The following is a 25,432-nucleotide window of genomic DNA, read 5'->3' on the forward strand; positions in this document are numbered from 1 at the left end:
ACCTGTGAGAGGTCGTAACCTCTCTATCCCCAAGTGGATGAGACCAAAGAAGTATGTAGCCATATGGCTATCCTATGACCATGAAGAGACACTGACTTAGGATAAAAACCAAAACTATGAACTGCAGAGTGAAGAACCGGAAAGAACCTGGATCCTTCCTGACTAAATGAACCAACCCTAAAGCCTATCTCTGCACCTTCTAGTTATAAAAGTCAGCAAATACATTTTTATTTTTTACATTAATTTGTATTGTCTTACAAAGGGAAGTACCAACAAGAATCCAAAGTCCTCATGATATTAAACACCAAAATTTGTTTTACAGGCCCACCTACACTGGTACATGTGTTGACATTCACCTCACTTTACAGCTAGAGGTCAGTGGTATTCATTAGGAATAGATAAAAATATTAACAGAATATGTATGTCCAGAGAATTTTGATAATGGCTAATAGTTGCCACTAAAATTTTAAAGTCCAACCAACAACAAAGACAAACAAAATGCTATGCTTTTCACATTAAAGAACCTCAAAAATGTAACTGGATTTTCACAGATAAAAATAATAAAAAAAAACACAGTTAACAAATGGGAATGGAAATTGAGTGTCAGTTATCAGAATTTTATAGTTCATTGTGGGTCAGTTGGCTAGAAATTTAGTTGGGGCTTTGATTCAGCCAGGTGGAAAAGAAAGGAGAAGGCTGCAAATGAGAGCAAGATTGAGAATCTATAACATAACTTAGACTACAAAGGTGGTGCTTTTAGTCTGAAGCTTGTAAACATCATTTCAACTATTTCACATTTTTTACACTTCCATTTTGTAGAAACATGGAGCAAAACATCTGCTCTTCATCTCATCTCTGTAAAAACTTCTTTGTCAATAAAGATTGGCTTTCACAAACAAAACGTTATCATTACTCAAAACGATCTGGAAGCAAACCTAAAGTCGTGATAAAGTACATTCTGTTTAAGCATACTTTATTTTTTCTTCCTCTGGCTGTGGGAGAATAGGGATCAATACTCTTCAACATGAGAATTTTGCAGTGAAATTTTCATTTGTAACAAACAGCAACCCAAAAGCCTTAAGCATGCCCTGTCACTTTCAGTTTAGGAGAAAATGCACTAATAAACTCTTACCCTTGGGTCATCTTTGACAACAGGCAATACTATGCCAGATCTTATTAAGGACTATTCATATCACTGCCCCAAAAATTTCCTTTAAAATTACCATCTTTTGTATGCATGTAACAGGATGTCAGCTTTGAAAGTGCCAATGAGAGACAAGACCTGTCACCATAGTTAATTCTCAGCACTATTTCAACACCAGGAGAGCTGACCCTGAAGGGTGTGTTTTGTGGTTAGCAATATTTATTCGGTAGTTATCTGGACAAACAAGAAAATGTATTGCTTTATATTAGTTTTCAAATAAAACACCAAGCAGAGTATCACCTGTAAGTATTAGATACATAACAAACTAAAATATGTTGAAAAGAAAAAGAAAACTGCCAAAACTATCAAAAGACATTTCTAAAATTTTAACACACTCTGGACAGTACATTCAAAGTGCCATCATATCTTAAACCAACAGGTACAATATAAAATCTAAAACAAAATATAGGTTAAATGCCAGGACTTTCTTAAAAAATAAAAAAAAATTTAAAAAGGGAAAGAAAAACAGCCAAAACTTTCTATGAAACTCAAGGAGTGCCCTTTTATAAATCTTACTGAAATAATTATTCACTCCACAAGCGACACTCCTAGAATAGCCATAATGGAGTTTCTCCAAGTAAAGAACACCAAGCTTTGATAAAATCTACTTTTCAGATCAGGTAAACAAGAGAAATCTAGTAATCCAAAATCAATCTCTTTTAAAATAAACAGGCATTGGGCTTCCCTGGTGGCGCAGTGGTTGAGAGTCCGCCTGCCGATGCAGGGGACACGGGTTCGTGCCCTGGTCTGGGAAGATCCCACATGCCGCGGAGTGGCTAGGCCCATGAGCCATGGCCGCTGAGCCTGCGCATCCGGAGCCTGTGCTCCGCAACGGGAGAGGCCACAAGAGTGAGGGCCCGCGTACCGCAAAAAATAATATTAATAAAAAAATAAAAATAAATAAACAGGCATTAAATGGCTATCTGAAAGAAGGAAATTTATCTTTAAAGAGAACACCTAGATAAAAGCTTCAACTCTGCCTTCTATGAATTGTTGAATACATCGGGGGCCACTCCCTCAAAAATTTTTGTATCTATGTATCTATATCTATATTGATATAAGTATATAACTGTAAGTTATTCAAAAGCACTCTAGCTGCACTATTAAAAGCCACCATCTCCTGCAGGGGCTGCACATCATGCATGCACATACAAGTACCGTGAAGATACAGTGAGTATGATGACTCAAGAATACACCCACCTTCCTGTATCCATAGCATCTTAATAGCTCTGAAGATTACCCAAGGACACTTTCAGGCTTTTCAAAAGTACCTTCAGGCTCAGGTGAGAAAGATGCAGCAACAGGGCTCACCAAAGATGAATATACAAACATATATGAACATAAGTTAAACTGCCTCTCTATCTAAACACTAGAGTTAAATATTATCATATTTTCTTATTTGTCAATGAATTGGGGCTATGAGTTCATGAACTTAAGCAGGTGATATAAGCTAACTCAGGAGCCATGAGAGAAGTTCTATTTATAATAGAGTTCTATCCAATTTACAAAGATAAACTTTTTTTTTTTTTTTTTTTTTTGCGGTACACGGGCCTCTCACTGTTGTGGCCTCTCCCGTTGCGCAGCACAGGCTCCGGACGCACAGGCTCAGCGGCCATGGCTCACAGGCCCAGCGGCTCCGTGGCATGTGGGATATTCCCAGACCGGGGCACAAACCCGTGTCCCCTGCATCGGCAGGCGGACTCTCAACCACTGCACCACCAGGGAAGCCCAAACTTTTTTTTTTTTTTTTGATGAGCTACAGAATCTCTCGTGACAAAAGCATTACAAGTGGCTAATAGCCTTATTTAATAATGTTAATGCGAGATAAAGCTGTGGTGGAAAGGAATGAGCCTGGCACCAGGAGTTAAGAAACATGGAATTAAATGCTGGCTCAGTCAGTTATTAGATCTTTGTGGCTCTGGGCAATTATCAAATAGTCTGAATTTCAATTTTCTTCTAAAAGTATTAAAGGTTAAAGTATTAAAATCAAGTAAATCTTAAAATGAAATAATACATGACATCAAAATACATTAGATGTCAAGCATTATAAAATATATTAACTTGAATATGGATGTACCTCATTTTCTCCTTCCAGCCTCTAAGCGTTGACACATGCCTTGCTCTCTGCTTTCTGGTCCTTCTTTTTCTTACCCCTGCCCTCACATCCACCACCCTCATCTGGGCAACTTTTTCTCAACTTTCAGATTCTATCTCAAAGAAAGTCATTGACAAAGGCCTTCCCTGATGTCTCTGACAAATCTCAGTCCACTTTAGATGTTTTTGTTAAAATCTGCCAAACTTCTCCTTGAAGAGACTTACACGGTTTATAATTATTTTCATTTGTATCATAACCTATTGATGCATGATAGCCTATTCAACAAAGCTGCTTTTCCTCTAAATTTTCACACGGCTGATGTCGTCATTTTTTTAAGGTTTCAGCTCAGTTGTCACGTTCTCAAAGAGGCCTTCCAGATAATCTTAACTAAAATATCAATCCCTGTCATTTTGTGTATTTATTTTTATTCATAACACATACCATGACTTGATACTACATTTTCAACATCTTCCTATATGATGTACCTAATATACCTCAGTGTTAAGCTATATATGGGCAGAGTCTTTGTATTTTACTAACCACTGTATCTCCACAATCTAGAACAGTGGAATATATAGGGACTCAGTCAATTTTCAATGAATGTAATATACATTGAGCACTTGTACTTGTTTTTCCAGTATTCACTAAAGATATGTACTGATATGTCATAATCCCTCACAATTCTTCTGGTAGCCTTAGTATCCCAGAATCCTGAGGACCTCTTAGAAAGTGTAATTTTCTAAGATTCTATAGGGGGCCAGAATTAGTGAACATCCACAACTGGGTTTTGATACTGATAAAATTTACAGGTATACACAGGGATAGAAACTTTGACCTTGACATAATTGCCACAATGCTTTGAAAAACTAAAGTATCTAGAGAACTACTGTAAACAGGAAAAATCAATCTAAAGTTAAAATGCAAACTAGATGATGGCAATATGGAATAAAGTATTTTATATGTTTAGCCCTATTAGAGCTTTTAAAAATAGATTCCCTTCGATAGAAATCATTTGTTGAAAACTTGCCTGACAAACTATACAACTACAGTCTTAATTTGACCTTAAGACATTTTCAGAACTTTTATAATGATATGGTTTTATAGTGACTTGAGATGAAGAGTACTTGATTTAAAAATCGATCCAAATATCTACAAAAGTTGCATTTGTTCTAATGAAGTGATGTCATTTCATGAAGTGAAAGCAATTTTACTTTACCTCTTACAATAAGTTGAGCAAAATTGGACACACCAGAACCTCGTTCTGACTGAGTTACACAGCGATACAAATCCTGGTCGGTTTTTGTCACTTCTTGCAATCTAAAGGAAGCAGCAAATCTTCTGTGATTGATGTTCTTAGTCTGGGCTACTGGTATATCTTCTCCATTTCGCCTCTGTAAACAGAAACCAATCTTTAAAAAACAGGTTCTTAACATTTCCAGAAATCTAAAGCATCTTGGCAATGAACATCTGTGATAAGTTATTCTTGTTTGTTAAAATTAGGCAGAAAGGGCTTCCCTGGTGGCGCAGTGGTTGAGAGTCCGCCTGCCGATGCAGGGGACGCGGGTTCGTGCCCCGGTCTGGGAAGATCCCACATGCCGCGGAGCGGCTGGGTCCGTGCGCCATGGCCGCTGAGCCTGCGCATCCAGGAGCCTGTGCTCCGCGATGGGAGAGGCCACAGCAGTGAGAAGCCCGCGTAACGCAAAAAAAAAAAAAAAAAAAATTAGGCAGAAATTATCTGTGTAGCCCCACAAATTTTTTACCATTGTCTTTCAATCAGGAAAAGTATGTAAGTAAACACCGCTATCCTTTAAGGGGTGAAGTGCTGAAACTATATAATAGTAATCTCAGTTTTCCATAAAATTGTTATTAGCCCAGAGTATATGAATTAGCAGGACAGTTAATGGCTCTTTGGCAAATGATCCACTGCCCCCTCCCTTCTGCCAGACTCTCTATATATAAAGTCTTCTTTTCGCCCTTATACTATACTGCATGTGCTTAATAGGTTTGTCCCCTTCAGGAGACTGAGACCATGCCCAATGCATCTATTCTAAATGTGTAGCATGCGATCGTGACTATAAAATACTAATGAATAATTTAGAGTCAAACCAAAATCTGTACTCTTTGCAAACTTTTATCTCTTTGGCATTAATGACAGCCAATTTATACCATTTAAAAGAAATAATCAAAGGAACCTAAAAGTGAAAAGCATGTCTGTCAACTTTTAAAATAAACTATTGGAGAAACATATTTACAGTATCAGGGTGCCTCACACAAGACCATAAAGGAAATGGTTGAAATTTTCAACTATAATAAAATTTCTAACTTCTATATATTGAAAGACATCATAAAGTAAAAAAAGCAAGCCACAAACTGTAATAAGATATTTGTCATGAAAATAATCATCAAAAGATAAATAGCCAGGTTATATAAAATTCATCTACAGTTCAACAAGAAAAAAGACAAACCACCCTATCAAAAAATGGACAGGCTATAAAAAGAGAAAATGTGTATGTCTAATAATCATGAATAGAGATCCTCAACCTAAATTTAAAAATTCTTTATGTCAAAGATAGCACAAAGGGCAAAGAAAAGCTACAACCATGAGAGAGAATTGGTCATTGATCCTCATCCTAACTTCTTGTTGGTAAAATGCTAAGTATTCCTGGTACCCTTTCACACTACTTGAAATATCATTTCATCACTAGATATGGAAAACAGAACTGTAAAATTACTAGAAGTGTAAATGGTTACAGTCATTTTAGAAAATAATTTGTTACTATCTAGTAAAGTTGAAGATGCATAAAACTTAGGACCCAACAGTTCCACTTCTACATTTCTATGTTTGGATCACTCTTCTATGTGTGATCACACAGATATGTACAAGAATGTTGAACTCAGAATCGTTTGTAATAGTTAAGTATGGGAAAGATCCACATATTCCTGAGTGGTGGATAAATAAACTGAGATTTATCCATTCAGTAAAATTCAATGTGGCAGTTAAACTAAGCAAACTAAAACCAGTAGGGTCCTGGTAAAAATAAAAAAGTTGAACATCTCCTGCATTCCACTGAAATCTATGTTTAAATCTTAAAAAAAAAAAAAATCCTTAACAAAAATTAAGATAGTAGACAAAAATGAAAAATGTCAACTTCTACTAAATTAGAGTGGTGGGTATGTTAGTGGTCAATTTATCTTTTTTTATAATTGTTTTTTTATGTTTGAAACACTTTGCATTTTTTAAACAGATAAATAATAAAGGAATCACCCTATTACTTTAATAATTTTTAAAATCCTAAAATCCACTGTACCTTTAACACCCTTTTCCATATCTGAAATGATATATATGTGCAAATCATGTTATACATATGTGTATGTGTCTGTATATGCATATATACCTAAGGATAAAAAGTCCCAATTTTGACTAAAGTCAAAATTTTTCACTCATTCACTGTTTTGTTGACTCTTCTTTCCTGACCCACATACTCCATGATTTTTGCACCAAGATCCCCTGCTCATTCACCTGAATAATAATAAAGAGAAAAAGCAGCTTATATTCAAAAGCCCTAAAATATAAATCCATAAAATCTAGCCTAAATTCTCTGTCCCTATAAACCACATGAACAAACAAACAAAAAATTTACACGTGAGAATCTCAAACAGCATTTTTTTCAATTATTGTATCATTTGATACCATCTTTCTAACTGGAAGGCAGACCATGACTCAGCACTGTTTAGACAGGTACATGCCCTCACCTCATCCTCCCCTAATTTACCCCTCCAGTGGTGCTCTCCATCTTCCATCACCTTTCTCAGTTCTTCCTTTGGCAAGACCAGCCAACACCTTGCGTTCTAAATCATCTTGCTTGTGCACACACAACACTCACGTCTTTTAACACCATGTCTTTTTCAAAAATCCATCTTCTCTTGTGAAGAGTTGCTAAGTACTCTTAATGTTTCCCTCTGAATAATTATTATTTCATCTTTCCATCTTAATTGACATTCATCTCACAATAACACTTTCCTCCAAACTTTTCTCAAAGGAGGGAACATTTTCTTCTACTTTCTTACCCTTTATCCTGGTTCCTCACTTGCAGGCCACTCTTTCACTATCCCACTCAACAGCATCTCAACTTCCAGAGTTCCCAGCTTGCCCAAATAGCCTTCCAGTCAGTTATCTATCAGGTCAGGTTATCCTCTCCACCATAGTTCTGTGAATATTCTCAGTGATCCCAAAACTCACTCTGGCCTCAGTGATGCCCAACAGCCTTCATTACTACCTTGTCCCTATGCTAAGATAGTTTTCTCAGTCTGAATCACAATTGCCCGTGACATTGTCTCCTATTCTTTCAATCTTCCGCATTGTCAGTGAGACCTTGCTTTCTGACCCTTTACTTTTATAAGCAGCCATTTCAGAGATTTTCACTAGCCTGAAAGAATTCTGGATTTTTAAAAACTTTCCATTGTTATACACTGCCAATACAGGATATACACTATTTCTTTGCAACAATTACAAGACCACTACTGACTTTTGCTGCAATCAGTCATTTACTCTCATGAAAAATCTGAATTACCCAACAAGGGAGACCAACAGCTCTAAGATATTCCTAGTTGATGCCCACAGTGCCACAAGCTATGAAATCTAACAACGTCCTCTCTGCCTCAACTTCACATTTCATCAACTTATACATACTCTTCACTTTCCATTCCCACTGAAATTACTATGAATAGTGTCTCAAAAACTCAAGGATCATCATAAAAATGTAATCACCAGCGTTTCTATCTTGAATCTCTTCTACGATATATTCTATATATGTCGTTTTACCTTTTTGTGTACTGAAATCATCCTGAAGGTAGGGCTTCAAATTTTGTATGTTTTCTTCCACAGCATCATATATGTAGTATGTTATCATTATTTAGTGGGTACTCAAGTTCTTTGTTAAAATGGACTAAATTCGCTGATATTTTTAGAGACAAAAGTCATGTAAAACTTCCTTAGTTTTTCATAAATTTTTATAACAAAATATATAAAAATCATTAATTAAAATTAATAAAAGGAAGCTACAGAAATACAGAACCTCAAGGACATCTAGAGATCATTTGTGCCAAGCTCTTTCTGAACTCAGAGATGTTGAGGACCGTCAGGAGATCACAAAGTTGACTACATTGTGTTTGTATTTGTGTATATTACTATACTAACATAACTATATATGCTTATATAGGATACACATTGCCTCTATAATTAATGAGCATAGTACACTTAGGTGCTATTTATCTCTTCAAATAAAGTAACAATAAAAATAATTATAGTCATAATATTCAGATTTTTCTTCAAAAATCATTTAACAAGCATCTCCATGTACCTCATATTATATTAGCTATTACTTTGGTTCTGTCACTGTTCTCTATTACAAACCTTCTGTGATAGTCATTTCCATTTAAAGATTATAAAATCAGAATTAAGAAAGATTAAAAATGTGATACACAGCCTGTTAGTAGCAGGATTAAAACTCAAAACTAGGTTTAAAGACACAAAATCCAGTAGTATTTCCTCTAAAATAAATCAAAGCTGTTTTTTGTTTCATTTGTATCATAGGTACTGTCCAGTGAGTTGATTATTTGTTGTTGAGCCTTGATCAATGCATTGTATCAATGAGAAAATGTAATCTACTATATTAGACATTGCTTTATTTGCTTCATTTGCTTTATTTACTTTCAGTAAGGCATTACATTTCAAAGTAGCAATTCATGATATGTACATTTCAGAAGTCAAAAATAATAACTTTTTCTTTTATAATCCAAAATAATAGGTCTTTGCCTGCCTACAAGCTATCAATTTAGCAGAGTAGGCAGGGCTATGGAAGAAGGAAACAAGAAGTAATGGTAAATTTATCTCTTACACAGCAGTGTTTGCATAGTTTTCTGCCTTATATTCTTCAGTTCTGGGCTCTTTATCCTGCTTTGAGACTTTTATGTGATTCTCCATTTCAAAATCCCCAACCCTGAGAAATACTAAGAAATGAACCACAAAATTATATGATCCAAGGATTATAACCTAGCACTTTGTTTTTTCATTCCTCTCCCCTCCTCCCCAGATCCTTGTCATGCTTTCTTATTTATTCTGTCTCCAGTACAGGTTGCTGAGACTCGTCACTTACCAAGTAACTCTAGGCAAGTCACTGGAATTACTATTATGACTCCTCTAGTAAACTAAGTAAGCTTCATCATGCAGGGTGCATGCAGTATTTATTTGACAAATTCAGTTCCTGGCATTAAGTAGTGTAGTGGTAATATTGGTTAATTCCCAATATCTATAATAAATTGTAGCATTAGGATCACCTGTCAGATTGTTACAAATGTAGCATTAGGATCACCTGTCAGATTGTTACAAATGCAAAGTCTAGAGATCACTCTAGATCTACTGAATCAAAATCTGCATTTTTACAAGATCCCTCGGTTATGCATCAAGATATTTCAGCTTGAGACACTGGTTGAAAACATGATGGAGGTCCTGTTCCCATGAAAAGGTGACAGGTCTAAAAATGGGTGTGATTCTGGCCAATGAGAGATAATAGGAATAAGCCAAGTCATTTCCAGAAAGGTTTCCTCACTTCTAGAGAAAACACAGTGGGTCCTCTTTTCTTTTTCTCAATGTCATGACTAAAATGCTGAGGATGGCACATTGAGGAGAAAGACAGGATCAGGTTCTTGATCGTGTCTCTAAAATGGTGTCGGCAGCTACTCACCTGAGTCTGCCCACTCTCCCCCTGAGAGTGTACTACCGCTTAATAAACCCTTACTTTGTTCTCTTGAGAAAAATTTAAAATTGAAATAAAATAAAATGGTGTCAACAGCTCTTAGAAGCCCCCTTATTTCTGGACTTCCTGTTAAGTGATGTAATACGTTTGGTTTTCTATTACTTACTTTCAACTCGAAATCCTAAAAGCTAATGGGGTATGGTTAAAATATGGAACAGTTTATTTCAGCTTCTCTTTTCAAAGCTTGAGGAATAGAATTAATCCAATTTAATTTTAAATTCAATAATGCAGCACTTAGAACACTTGTAGGGATTATTTCACTCTATTGACTTGAAGAAAAAATTAAATTACATTTATTGCTTTATTTATTTTTCACTGCCTTTCCTGGGCACATAATGATACATGTCTCCTCCATCCTCTTAGAGTTGGAGAAACTGGAAAGAGACCGTTTTCCTACGTTTGGTATTTAAGTTCCTATTGAATAATATTAAGAGGACTGCATATAATTTGTCTGTACTTGCCCTTTTTCCAAAACTAATGTCTGTAAATTTGCACACTATAATTAAGTAAGGTTGATGTGACTCATACAACAATCCAGCCAAATTAATTCCAAGGACCCGAGGGTTCCTTACTGGGGCTTGTCTGCCGTATGAAATGTTTTTCTTTCTCATAGGTATGATAAAGCTATCATCATCATCATTATTATTGAACAATTAAATCAAAGAATTTTAGAAAAATGAAAGAGGATCATGGCAAACTTAAAGGTTTAGAAATTTATAAATTTCTAAAATTAGAAACACTGTTACTATTTTGAGAAAAGCACTCATTTATATCTGTTAGAAATTATTATACTGATTTCAATAGATTAAACCATAAGAAAATAGCATTCCCCTAGGAGAAATTACCCTAAAATTACAATACTAAGTTCACAACATATTTACTATATGGCAATAAAAGTACTGAACAAGGCAAATGATATTTGACACAGAAAAAGAAAGAGAAGGCAAATATTGTAATTCTGATATAAAGTAGGATAAAAAGGTGCTGGCGATAGCAAATTACTACAATCAGGATCATTAACCAAGTTTCACAAAAACTGTCAGGTATTAAACAAGAAAATGAACTTTGACCTAAGAAGTGAAGGTGTCTTTGCAATATTGGGACAAGGTGACCAATACGAGGAGCCACACAAAGAGGGCAGAGTAAGTAGACCGAACTATGGGAGATGATACCTACGTTCTAGTCCTGCAATGACTATTTATTAGCTTCACAGTTTCTCATTACTTCTCAAATCTCTGCCTTTTCATCTAAAAATGGGGATATCAATTTGTAACAGCTTATTCAACAGAGATGCTGAGAATATTAGGTGAGATAATTGTGCAAAAGTTCTAACTGCAAATCCTGATAATAGCAATATTATGAAGATAATAATCAAAACAATATCTAAGTGAATAATATATTTGATAACTGTCATGGTCTTTTAATGTATCAACTTGACTAGGCTACAGTCCCCAGTTATTCAATCAAAACACTAACCTAGGCGTCTCTTCTAAGGTATTTTGCAGATGGGATTAAAGTCCATACCCAAATGACATTAAATAAGGGAGAATAGCCTAGATAATCTGGGTGGACTTGATTCAATCAGTTGAAAAGTTTTAAGAATGGATCGGAGGCTTCCCTGAAGCAGAAGAAATTCTACCTGTGAAGAGCAACTTTAGCCTGTGCCTGAATATTCCAGCCTGCCCTCTCAAAGTGCTTGACTACAGACTTCAGACTTGCCCAGCCAGGTTCCACAATCACATAAACCAATTCCTTGCAACAAATCTCTTGAAAAAAAAAATCTGTCTATCTGTCTATCTATCTATCTATCTATCTATCATCTCTCCTTCTGATCTGCTTTTCATGTTTGAACCCTGACTAACAGAGATGATTTTGTTACCAGAAATGGTTCTGGAGGAAAAGAATTTTAGGGATGAGTTTTCTGATTTGGTTTGGTTCTGGGTTTTCTGGAACTGGTTCTCTAATCTGATTAGATTTAAAGGTACAAATAACTCCAGTGTCATTGGGAAAGAAGATAATGCTAGTCCACAGCATGATGTAGTAATAGAGATATGCAAAATATCACCATTAGATAGATATTCTTGATCAGATACCTACAGAAGTTTAAGTTCTGGGTAACCATGTATTTTCTACCTTGATATAGACTCTTACAAAACTAAAATCTTTAAAGAAATAGAAAAAAAAATCCTTTGACTATCTAGAAAAGCAGGTAGGAGACTTATAAGGAAAAGAAAATTTATTATCAGACTTTGACAGCAAGGCTTTATGCCACAAGAAAATGAAGTAACACATTTAAGTTACTCAAGGAAAGAAAATGCAAATGAAGGATTTTATAACCTTCAAAATTGACTTAAGAACCAAGGGCACATATAAACTATTATCAACATCCAAGAACTCAGGGAATATTATTTACATGAGCTTACTCCTGTGGAATCTCCCAGAAAATAAGTTTCAAACAACCAAAATTACTAAGAAGACATGACATACATACTGATGATGAACATTAAAAAACATAGCTACACATAGAACTAACACCAAATAAGGGTTAAATGGGAGAGAGTACAATATGCAATGGCTCTATGCTAACAATGGAGATAGGGTACAAGTATTCAAAATAACATGAGATTTAAAAATGAGTGATTATGGGATATTCTAATGGTCTCTTTCTCTGTGTCATTGAGAACCAAAAATATTAGTGTGGAAAGAAAGAAGATGTAACTGACAAACTGTAATAAAGAAAACATTAAGTGAAAAACTTTAGGCTTGAATTTGAAATATCAATATAAACTAATAGTTATTTTACCTTTAAATATATATGTATATTTTTCTTAGTTCTGTTCACTGAAAAGATCTAGCAATGAATACCCCTCAGCCATTCACATAATGGTCCTGAAATATAATTTCTCAAAACTGTAAAACAGGGCACCAGGTCTGAAAGAGAAAATGTGCAAGATGACACTGACATCAGATAGCAATACAAGAAAGCTATCGAAGATTACTGACGTTATATCAAATGGACACTGGAGCCAACCTGGGATGACTTGAGTCTTAAAAATAGTATTAATTGCAATGAATTGAAGTCTATTAAATATGCCTAAATCCATAAGTTCATGATATTAAAAAAAAGAGGAAGAAGAATCAGTCACCTTTGGAGGATGATAGGAACCAACTAATTATATTGAAAACCAATAATTAAAGCAAAGATTTGAGAAGTTACCACGCCTTTCCTAAAATAAACTATGTCACTGGGTAGCCAGATAGGAGATGATGATAAGTGTGTCTTCATTAATTAAACAAAATACAAAAGAAATAATAAAATTAGAATATCACAATTTACAACCACCAGGAATGAATATAGGCATTAAGCATCAATTGGTATCAGAATCACAAAAAGAAATAGGAGACATTTTGTGCCTCTGGTAATCACACCATGCACCTCCTCTAGCACTGCCAGAGGATCAAACTTGACTCTAGATCTGGCTGCCAATTTTCAGGAAACTCAAAGGAACATGTTGAACTGAAGAGGACATTTGTATGCAATCAGTAAAATGCAGACTGTGTGAAAACTACAAGTCAAATGGCCTGGGTTCCTCAACAGATAAATTGTGACAAACACAAGAGAGGACAAACACACAGATTAAAGGGATTCTAAAAGACATATTTTTAAAAATAGACAAGACTAATCTATAGTATCTAAGGAGATTAAATATATGCAAGTGGAAAAAAAACAGGAAAAAATACAAGGGCTGAAAGTCATGATAATTATTATTTGTAGGGGTAGGCTACAACTTATTATTTGTAGAGAGATGGCTCATTTGTGTCTGGGATGGACCACTTGGAAAGAGCCTCTATGATGGCTGGCAAAGCCTTTCTTGACCTGTGTGGTGGGTATCATAAAAATTCATTGAGTCATAGTTTTTCGTTTTTGTGAGGTTTTCTCTATGTTTTATTTTAAAATAAAAGAATTTTATAAATATACTATCTTTAAATCAGACTGCTTTTCATAAAGAAGAAACCCAGCCCACTGCCAGAGCCCCATGTTGTAACACTGATCACAGGAGCTCAATGGAAAGTTGTAAAGTGCTTGACGTGACCTGAAAAACACACTGAAAGGGCAGCTCTGAGAACAGTAGGAGAATGCATTATTCTTGTACAGAAAAAGCAGTAAATTGTTATTTATATATATTGATAAGAAGAAGTCCCTGAGCTTCTATGACTGCCAGGCCTTTAGAGTCATGTTCCAGGGATACATAAAGAAGATAAAGACTATTCCACACATCATTCATTTATAGTCAATTATGTAATCTGTAGACAACAAACTCAGAGTTTATGAATTATTGAAGAAGGAAAAGAATGCATCGTATCTTTAAGGCACTGAACTGTTTATGGTAGAAAGCCACACAAAGCCAACCAAAATGACCTCAGGAATATTTGGAAATTCTAAAAATTAAATATGATTAAACTTTCTGACGCTCATTGTTACATACATACACACCCAAAATGCCAAGGGTAAAAGATAAACATTACAATCCATGATACTTGGTCAGTGATTTTACTTCAAGACCAATGATTGTAATTCTTTACATGAAGCTATGAAGGAAGAATATAATGCCATGAACTCAAAAAAAAAAAACAAGGTCCTCAGGAAAAGCAGGACTGATAAGAGTGATAGCCATTAGCTACCAAATAGAACATGGTCTCTTAAGTGGAGCAGAATTCATTGTAAATCAGCATATACACAGAAAAAAAATCACTAATGCTTAAACAGGATAAACAGAGAAAATTAGAATTAAGTAGCAGGCTAGTGTTCATCTATCAGTTTACAAGGAGTCAGGAAAGCACAACAGACATGGTTAATACTCTTCTCTGACACGGGTCCTGTTCTGTGAGCCACAAGATACAGAAGGCAAGGCGGAAAGCACCAACAGCCTTCCCACAGATGAATTCTCCTAAGTGAAATCAGGAATACCCAGAGGTTTTTAATTTGGCCACAAGCTTCAAACTGTCTTGGTAAATTTTTTTTTAAGGCTAAAGAGTCAAAAGGAATGGGAATGTCTCCTCATTTTTCACTCCTATTTAGGAAAACTCATATCCAAGTATCAAGGCAGACGGGGAAAAAAGTAAACAAATGCGTTGAGCAGTTAGTTCCCAGACAGAAAATGAGAAAACAAATTCACAGACTGGCTGTAAAAAATAAACGTTTGAGTAAATTTAAAAAGCGATCTTTATTATTTCACTCTTCCAAATTCTTTCACCTGGTACCAACCAGATCCAAACTCTGTGTCTTCTTTCATTGGTCCCTCTCCTCCCCTCCTCACATTTTTTCCAAATCCACTGGCATTGTCCAATCCTAGGCCTTCACTACTTGATGTCTGTACTGCCAGCAGTAGCTTCTTTCTTGCTTTTGTCTCCATCATGGCCTAGTCCCAACCCTGCCATAAACTATATTTACCTCTACTTCGCACTGTGAACCTTACACTTCCAGAAGATTCTTCTCTTGATGTTCCTACCCCACCAGCACACACATACACTAAACCGCAGTGATAACCATGCCCACTTAATCCTTGCTCATCCAAGTCCTATATGTCCTTCAAAGACTCAATCAAATCTTCCTTAATGAGTTCACCCAACACTCCAGTCTGTGATGCTCTCTCTCAACTCTGAAAAAGCACTGGGCTTAGATTCCATACGATCTTTTCTTATTCGGTTATACAAGCATCTCTCAGGGCTGAAAGGATCTTAAAAAAGCATTCAGCCTCATGCTTAAATGTCCTCTACATCTCTAGCAAGTACTTAACCAGTTTATGCTTGGACACTTCCCCTAATTTTACTACCTGCTCATTCTAGGTTTCAACAGCCCTACAATTACAGAGGTCTTCCTCATAATCAGTTTATATCTCTCACCAAATAGCTTCAAACCACTAGTTATTATTGTACTTTACTATCTATAAAAAAAAAAAACTAAATCCCTCCTGTATATTCCCAATATTCTAAGATTTTAAGAAACTTATCCAGTCTCCCACAAATCTCCAGATATATTTATATGATGTACCTTTAGCCATTCTGACATCATTTCTTCTACTTTACCAAATGTCCTAGTAATTATATGCTTCCTTTTGTTATTCTAATATTTCAGATATGTGTCAGCCACTCTTAGGGCCAATCTCGAAAATGTCAGAACTTTCACCAAGTCTAGACATTAGGACAATTTCACATTATCTCATTCCTTTCTCTCCCCACCCCCATGGTATCCAATGTGAGCTGATCATATATTAAATCAGTTTGGCTTTGAAATAGTCCTCTCAAATTAGTTCTCAATGAATTGCCCACTGTAAACTGCATGTTTCTAGGCATAGATTAATTTCCTCCAACATTTTCCCTTCATTATAATAAATGGAAAATTACCAGATATTTTTTTCTCAAAAAGAAATAGTTTCAGGGATAGTAAAATCTCTTGTGGAAATTAAACATGATACAAGGTTCCAGGCACTTCATATGACAGTATAAATAGACACAGGAAAATACTATAGCATGGCAGCATCAAAAAGAGCTTTGTGAGCAATGACTAGTTGGCATTTGAAACATTGTAGTGACATATTTCACCAGATAAAATTTTTGTACTTTCAAATTATTCATTTTTTTAAAAATCATGCTTCTCATTTCCAATGCTACATGACGATGTTCCCATGTAGTATAGGAACAAGGCTATTACATTTGCCTGGATAGATAAAACACTTTATGGCCAGAAGTTTCAGACCAACCATTTTCATTGACCCTCAGCTGGCAACAGTTGGTACTGCAAAAGGTCAGCCTCTCTCTGGTTGTTTTTTAGAGCAATCTGCACCTAATTGTACTAATTTTACTCTCCATGTATTGCTTAATTATCTATTGCTCCAGAAGGAACGACATTTCCTTTGGCTGAGAAACTAGCTGTATCACACTACATTAGCACCAAGGGCAAAGTGATGGCTGACTTTCCTGTTTTGGCAGGCCTACTCAGGAGGCACCGTGTCAGCACCTGGGGAGATTACTGAAAGACTGGCCCAACTGCCACAGCTTTGATGGCAATCTGCATAGAATTACCAGTCACACATTAAACAGCCTCATTTCAATTCACCAAAATGAACGGTGCCACCAAATCTCCCCACACAATTCCCTGCTTTCAGTAACTCCACTGTTGAATTTCTCTGTCCAACCCAATGATGCATGCCCACCAAGCTCTGTAATGATGGATGGAGTCATTAGCATTTTAGTTTCTACACTGAACCTGAGGCCAAAGCATATGGTCTGACAGATGTTCCAGCAATGGGTTCTATTTGATTTGTCATGTAGGTGTCCACTTACACTGGACCTTCATGAAAGAATACTAATTTGTAAGTTACAGTCCAACTCCTGTTTCAACTCTTTCACATCCTCGAACGTTATAACATGTTCTGATAATAGAACACTCAGAACATGCTTTATTCTACATTTCAGTTTACACTGATGATTAAAAATCACCCTTGAACCCAATCAAATGACTTCAAATGGACAAGATGGACAAAAATGCAGGTAATGTTTGTACTAGACTATCGCCATCTACGGCAGGGGTCCCCAACCCCCGGGTCACGGACCGGTAAGGCTCAGCTCCCCATCACTTGCATTGCCACCTAAACCGCACCCCCTACATCCGTGGAAAAACTGTCTTCCACAAAACCGGTCCCTGGGGCCAAAAAGGTTGGGGACCGCTGATCTACAGCATGATTAGTACTGCCAGTGATTTGGTTATTTGAGGAAATGTTTCATATACTCACTTTCTCCTCATTCATGGTTTATTAAGGTAAACTATACACCAAGCAAATTGGATAAATCTTAACTTCTGACAAATGTATATACACCCATAGACCCAAAGCCCCAATAAAGCTATATGACATTTACTTTACCTCAAAAAGTTTCCCTGCTCACTTCCAGTTCCTAATCACCCCCCAACCCCAGTCAAATACTGTTCTGATTTCTATCACCGTAGATTAGCCGTAGATTAGCATCTACGGAGTCATAAGGCATGCACTCTTTTGTGTCTCTTCTCTTTCAGAAAGCATAATATTGCTGAGCTTTATAAATCCTGGTATCAGTAGTGCACGCTTTCTAATTTATTGCTGAGTAGTGTGAATGAACCACAAATTGTTTATCCATTCTCCTGTTAACGGACATTTGGGTTCTTTACAATTACTGGTTGTAATGAATAAAGCTGTTATAAACATTCTTCCACAAGTCTTTTTGTGAACACATGCTTTTATTTCTCTTATGTAACTACTTAGGAGTGGAACTTCTGTGTCATATGTTATTGTTCCCTTATATAGTCACTTTTTCTTGCAATCACTTTATCTACTCTCCATATTATTGTGTTGAAATAAAAAGGACATGACTAAAATTTTTAACTAAAATTTTTAACCCATGAACATATATAACCTATTTTTTTTCTTTCCTGTGAGAAAATTATCTGGTACCTCTCAGGAATATAAACAGACATTTTTATTATTTTATTTCACTATAAATTGAACAATGAAAAACATTAAACATTAAATTGTACATTAAAATCTCACTTATGATCTTATTTCCTATAACCTGGGTTTTATCATAAGCCTTAAGTTATGATCCACAAATTCTCTACCATTGGGGGTTCCTTAGGAACACAAAATGGTATAGTTTTAAAACTTGTTGTAAGCATTATAAAACATCTGTTCACATGGGGAAAACTGCAAATTGTAAGCTGAAAAAAAAAAGTTGTGTTCATATCTAGAATGCAAGCTACTTCATTGAGCGTTATGAAAGAAAACGAATTTGGAAATTCTCTAGCAGCAACTAAAGACTTTATCCTAACTCCCTTATCCAATATGAATGAACTGCATAACATACTTTTTAAAACTATGTTCCACAAAACCTCATGATTTCACCAGATTTATAGCTTGCTGACACCAATGGACTTTTTTTTTTTTTTACACAAGAGCATGATATATTTTATTGAAGGTATTTCTTTTGGTTGTGCTATATCCATTATGGATAATGCTACACCAATGGACTTTTTTTTTTTAAAGATTATTTTTTTTAATTTTTTTAATTTTTATACAATGATTTGGAATACTGTGCATTTTACATTTATTTATTTATTTTTGGCTGTGTTGGGTCTTTGTTTCTGTGCGAGGGCTTTCTCTAGTTGTGGCAAGCGGGGGCCACCCTTCTCTTCGTCGCGGTGCGCGGGCCTCTCACTATCGCGGCCTCTCGTTGCGGAGCACAGGCTCCAGATGTGCTGGCTCAGTAGTTGTGGCTCACAGGCCTAGTTGCTCCGCGGCATGTGGGATCCTCCCAGACCAGGGCTCGAACCCGTGTCCCCTGCATTAGTAGGCAGATTCTCAACCACTGCGCCACCAGGGAAGCCCCTACACCAATGGACTTTTAAAAACATTCATCCATATTGTTTTATGCATCAGTAGGTCGCTCAGCATGTGCAAGGAAGTTAATTTGGCTTATATATTTTGTCATTGTTTTCCAAATGTCTAGAGGGAATGACCCTATTTAACACTCTCTAATTTTATAATCTGAGATCTTGCAGGAAAGAAAACTCCGTAAATGGACTTCACTAGTGGTCCAGTGGTAAGGAGTCTGCCTTCCAATGCAGGGGACGAGGGTTCCATCCCTGGTTGGGGAACTAAGATCCCACATGCCATAGGGCAACTAAGCCCGCGCACCACAAATACTGAGCTCGCGCGCCACGAACTACAGAGTCCACGTGCTCTGGAGTCTGCACACCACAACTAGAGAGAGAATACCTGCACACCACAACTAGAGAAAAGCCTGTGTGAGGCAACTAAGACCCGACGCGGCCAAAAAGATAAATTTAAATAAATAAATATTTTTAAAAAAGAACACTCCCTAAAGATATAGCAGACCCACTATGATATGTTTTATGGACTATCCCAGATTATCTCAGGTAACTCACTAAGTATCTGCTTTTTTGTGCTCCATTCTTTAATTTACCTGATTTGTGTGTCATTTTAAACAATAAAAATGATTGAAATATCAATTGTAAGCTAAAGACAATAAACAAGTGCGAAGTTATTATCTAAATGTATTTCTATACATAAATTACTTTGAATGTCATATACTATCAGGTATTCATGGCGGTTGTAGTGTATCATTTTTCATTTAAAATAGAAAATTGGACGCTTTCTAGTTTTTGCTCTTTTACACCATATTCAAACAACATTTACCAATTGAAGCTCAATATTATTACATTATATAAATGATTTGGAGGACATAAAAAGTTGATGGCCATTTTATTACACCTGACCATGGCAGGCGTAACAGCTACTCCATTATTGCATTACTTTTGTAATAGGATGCAAAGACCTTTCATTCTGAGTTACTTCAGAGTACATTCGTTCACAGCAGTCAGCAGAGATTTTAAGCAGTTGTTCTCACAATGATACTTAATTTAAGGAACGATTTTTTCCCACACAAAACTAATAACTTAAAAATTTTAGGGGGCTTCCCTGGTGGTGCAGTGGTTGAGAGTCTGCCTGCCGATGCAGGGGACACGGGTTCGTGACCCGGTCCGGGAAGATCCCACGTGCCATGGAGCGCCTGGGCCCGTGAGCCATGGCTGCTGAGCCTGCGTGTCTGGAGCCTGTGCTCCGCAACAGGAGAGACCACAACGGTGAGAGCCCTGTGTACCACAAAAAAAAAAAAAATTTTACATTCCTCCATGAAACAAAAAAAGGTGATCAAGGCCATGTTTCAGACCATCAAAAATAATGTAGAGAGACCTAGTTTAGCATCTTACAGCTGGAAGGGATTTTGGTCTCTACCCACACCTCCTTTTATAGATAAAAAAATCTATGGCCTGGAAAAGTTCAACGAATTCTCTAAGCCAATATAATTAACTGGGTTATAAGAATTAAAGAGTTAGAATTAAGGTTAGAATTAAGAACTGGGCCCCTGACCTTTAGGAAGTTGTTCTACACCAAGCAAAAATAACTTGACATCTATCTGTGTGTGTTGGCCTGTAGATGCATTGTGGAATCAAGATTCTTCTTCCTTTATTATGTTTCTACTAGTTTCAGCAAAAGATGGATCATTTTTTTAAATCATTGGCCACTTTCTGATGCACTCTATAGATGCACACATATCAATTATATTTATAAATCTACATCTTTATCTCTATGTCTCAGTCTTATTTGAAAACAACCCTAAACCAGGCAATTGATAATCTTCAATGTTTCTTAAATATGGAGAAGAATGATTCAAGGGAATAAGTTAAGGTAATTTAAGTGGTATTATTGAAAAGGCAGAAAAGCTTTTTCATGAATAAGCATGTAAATTGCTGAAGAATTGGGCAATGTCAAAATAGACGAGAAATATATAAATTCACCTTGGAAAATGTAAAGAGAAAGAAGAGGAGAAATAAGAAAGCAGAACAGAAATTGAACAGAATATTTTTATCTCTCATCTTTATTTAAAAAATGGCAAGAGGAAAAATTTTTTAAAACTATAATGAAATGAGCCAATATACAAAAGTAAGAAACAAACAATAAATGAGCAGTATTTTTACTGCAACCCACTCAGACCAGCAGGGCCAGAAAGTCTTTGTTGCCACAAGGCAGCTGGTGTCTAAGTACACAAAACCCTTTTTATTTCAACGTCCCATTAAATCCTGGGGCGTAAACCCAGGGGCAGACTGCAGAGTCTCTGGTTCTCCAAGACAAAACTATATAGATAACAATAAAAATTAAATGCCAAAAATGTCTCTACCTAAATGAAAAACAACTAGCAAAGTAATTAGATAATATATCTAAACACATTCTTAATACTATCAATATATAGGCTGAGAGACAGAGAAAGTAAGAGGGATTCTAACTAGATGTTTAGATGATGAAACAAGTTGTACATTATACAATACACTCTACAGGAAGAATTATCTTATATTTAAATACCTGTAGTGGAAATTAGCATAATCACAGGGAAAAAAGGAGAGAGTTCATTTCCTTTTCACGTATTCAGGATGGTATCCTGATATGCACATATCAAATAAATTACAAAAGTAGCTATAATTAGATTGATATGAAATACATGTGTTATAACATCCGACTGGATGTGGGAATTGAATGAAAAAACACATTTATAACACCCAGTACAATATCAGGCATTATATTGGTATGATTTCAATAATCATTTATTATAATTATTATCCCAACTTCCTGAAACCTAATGATGATCCTTGACACTAATTTTCTCTCTCTAAAGATATCATAAAATAAAGCCTGATGTCTATGTTCAAGAAACTAAGCTAATGATTTTCCTTTTTGGTCTCGATTGGCAGTCTCAGGAATTTAAAGTTCTAACTAATTAAATCCCTTTCCTCATTCTGATGCAAACAGAATTAAGTAATAATAATAATAAAGGTGCTCAGAGAGTATTATTTCTTACATTCTAGCTTCAAATATTTAGCTCAACAATCATCTGCCCTAGGTCCAGCCTCAAGGCTGTAGTTGCTCTTAGCTCCTCCCACCTCCCCACCCACCTCTGCCCCAGGATTGACAGATATTCTCTGAAGATATGGCACATTCCTTAGTCACTGTTTTCTCACAGATTCTTTTAAAGCTCTTTATATGCACCATACACATTTCACCAACATGTATGCTAAACTGCAATTCATTAAATACACATTTATTGCGGATTTAATATGTGCAAGGCAAATATTTTGTCCTCAGATCTGTGATTAACCCTTATACACAAAAATCCTGAAAAAAAATTTTAATTGGCTCTCTTCCAATTCACATTTCCAGAAATACTCCCAAAGGTTACTTAAAATACTTTTGAAAACTTTATCAGAGTATGACAGCTCCTGCTTAAGTACTATGTTCTTGTAAGTTGTTTTCAAAATGTTAAATGAGACATTTTTCATTTTTTTCCTATTTTGAATGGACCTAGAAAAATTGTTTTTACAGTTTGGACATAACATTAGAGAATTATGATTCTTTAATGAGTTCATGAGTAACTCACCCAAATACTTATTAACTATACACTGTTATATTTTTATTCATATTCCAAAAATGGAAATATCTGAAATGAATCTGCAACTAATTAAATCAAACCTACACAAAAGACAACCTGTCACACACATATTCCACCCCCCACCCCCCCACACACATACACAGGGAAAAAGAATTTGTGATTTTTTAAAAATCAAGTGTACCCTTTAGTTCAGCTGCCAATGTGGCCTTACCTGCAGCCATAACTTGTTATGTACAGCATCTCTCCCTGTAGCGATACACTGAAATGTAGCATTCTGCCCTGCATTGACCTCTACGTCCCCCAGACGGAGGAAATGAGGAGATTTATCTGTGAAGGCAAGAAAAAAATTACTTTTTTCCACATGAAGAAAACATGCCGTGTTACTTTCTCCCAGCAGAATAATGTTGTTCATACTTTTACCTTTGGCCAAGACTAATGTCGTATGGAAGAAAATTGAGTTTTCTCTGTGCTGAAAGACACGGTTGCCTCGCTCACGCTCAGTTCTCTTTTTTTAATAGCTTTATTACGTATCACCCCATAATTGCTAGAGCAATTCTATACAGAGTGACCACCAACGATTACTGCTGGAGGACCCCCGTAGTATGTTGCATACAGGTGATAATAAAACAGTTACAAGTCAAAGCAAACAAAAGAGATCAAATAGGCACAAAGCAGAGCATAATAGAAAACTATAAGGAAAACATAGAATGACCGCTCAAAAACTGACATATACATGGCCGTTGAACTATTAAGTTACAGTTTAAGCAGTTACATCTTTCTTTTCTTTTTTAAAGAAATTTCAATAACTATAATCCTCTAGTACTTCAAAGAACAAGGTAAGGGACTGTTCTTATTCCTCTCAGAGTATTATCTTAACTGTTGTTAAATCCACCTCCTATTCCTTCATAGTCCTAAGAAAGTTACCCAAAAGAAATATTAGACCAACAAGGAAGTGATGACTGCCATCAAAATATACGTGAGTTATATGACCGTCAAACAAGCATTCTCTATAATTATCTTTTAAAACTGAAGCTTATTCAGGTTTTCAACTGAAAAGAAACGTAAATGGGAAAAGCTAAGCCTCAGTGAGTAAAGATAGTGCATGGAGGACCATATCACAATGAAACTACTGTTGTGCTCAATTTCTGTATTTTTTAACTTGTTTACTCATGAAAGCCTTTCTTTAATATCTTCTTTCAAGAGTGTAAATGAACAGTAGATGGAAACATCATTCTCATATATGAATGGATTGAAGGAGTTTAGCAAACCAACTTGAACTTTGAGTGAGATAATTTCTCCTTTTTCTTAGAATACACCACATGTAATAAATCATTTGACCTTTGCCTGCTACATCTTTCTCCAGTGCCTCATCTCAGTAGGTGCTTCAGAAAAAGGAATGCTTGAACTAGAACACAAGCTAGAACAGTGGTTCTCAAACTGTGAACTCAAGACGATCAGCATTAGTATCACCTGGGAACAATCAGAACCAGGTGAGGGGCCAAGCAATGTGTGATGTGCCACATCCAGGTGGAGATCCTGAGGCACACTAGGGTTTGACAACCAGTTAGCAGGAGCAGGAGCCTTGGCCCCTGGTACGGTGCACCCTGTGCGTGCTGCTTACAAAGTATTAGAGAATTTCCACCAGGAGTGTTACTGAACAGATCATCTAGAATTCATGGGCCCTATAAATCACTGCTGTTGGGAGATATAGCTTAAGTCTGAATTTATACCAACCGTTTTATGCCTGGCTCTACTGAATGCATGAAGTAATTGTCTTTCAGAGTATGTGATATAAACACAAATGTAGTTACCCCATCTGAAGACCAATCAATGTGCATCTAAGGACATACCAAACTATGTGTTAATAAACTGAGTTTCTTGTTTTGTGTGCTTTCTATTGTTTTGTTGTTTAATATGAATTAGCCAGAGATTTATTATGACATTAAAAACTTAGTCTTAAGTTTGGAATAAGATGAGTTAATTCATTTTCTTCATTTCACCCCAACTTTCAACTTAGCAGATCATATAAGTTGGTGAGGCTTCTTTTTATTTTCTTTTCACTGAACTGATTTGTTATTCTTTGCTTTCCTAGGCAATTTAATAATACCAAAAGATGGAACGAGTTCTACCTAGAGTTTCATTTACATTTTAAATTTTTCTGTCAAAAATAATGTCAACTAAATAAACTGAAGATCTAGCAGGCTTTATTAGGGGATTCATGAATCAGGCAGCATCCCAACTATTAACTATAAGACAGATCGAAGGTGT

The 25,432-nt window shown here is 36.0% G+C and overlaps 1 protein-coding gene across 6 annotated transcripts in view; it reads right to left on the minus strand.

Annotated features, from left to right (window-relative positions):
• The window catches only part of PTPRK (protein tyrosine phosphatase receptor type K), a gene marked incomplete at its 3' end in the record, with an annotated part of 565,453 nt that overhangs the window by 254,298 nt on the left and 285,723 nt on the right, over positions 1 to 25,432 (minus strand). For all 6 annotated transcript variants that reach the window (XM_079716965.1, XM_079716964.1, XM_079716962.1 and 3 more), the window contains exons 5-6: positions 23,376 to 23,491; positions 4,516 to 4,690 (exon numbers count right to left, since the gene is read on the minus strand). In XM_079716965.1, the coding sequence (XP_079573091.1) occupies positions 4,516 to 4,690; positions 23,376 to 23,491 (291 nt within the window). The remainder of the gene's footprint in view (positions 1 to 4,515; positions 4,691 to 23,375; positions 23,492 to 25,432) is intronic.

The sequence above is a fragment of the Hyperoodon ampullatus genome (assembly GCF_949752795.1).
Source record: "Hyperoodon ampullatus genome assembly, chromosome: 12".
In the NCBI taxonomy this organism is placed as follows: domain Eukaryota; kingdom Metazoa; phylum Chordata; class Mammalia; order Artiodactyla; family Ziphiidae; genus Hyperoodon; species Hyperoodon ampullatus.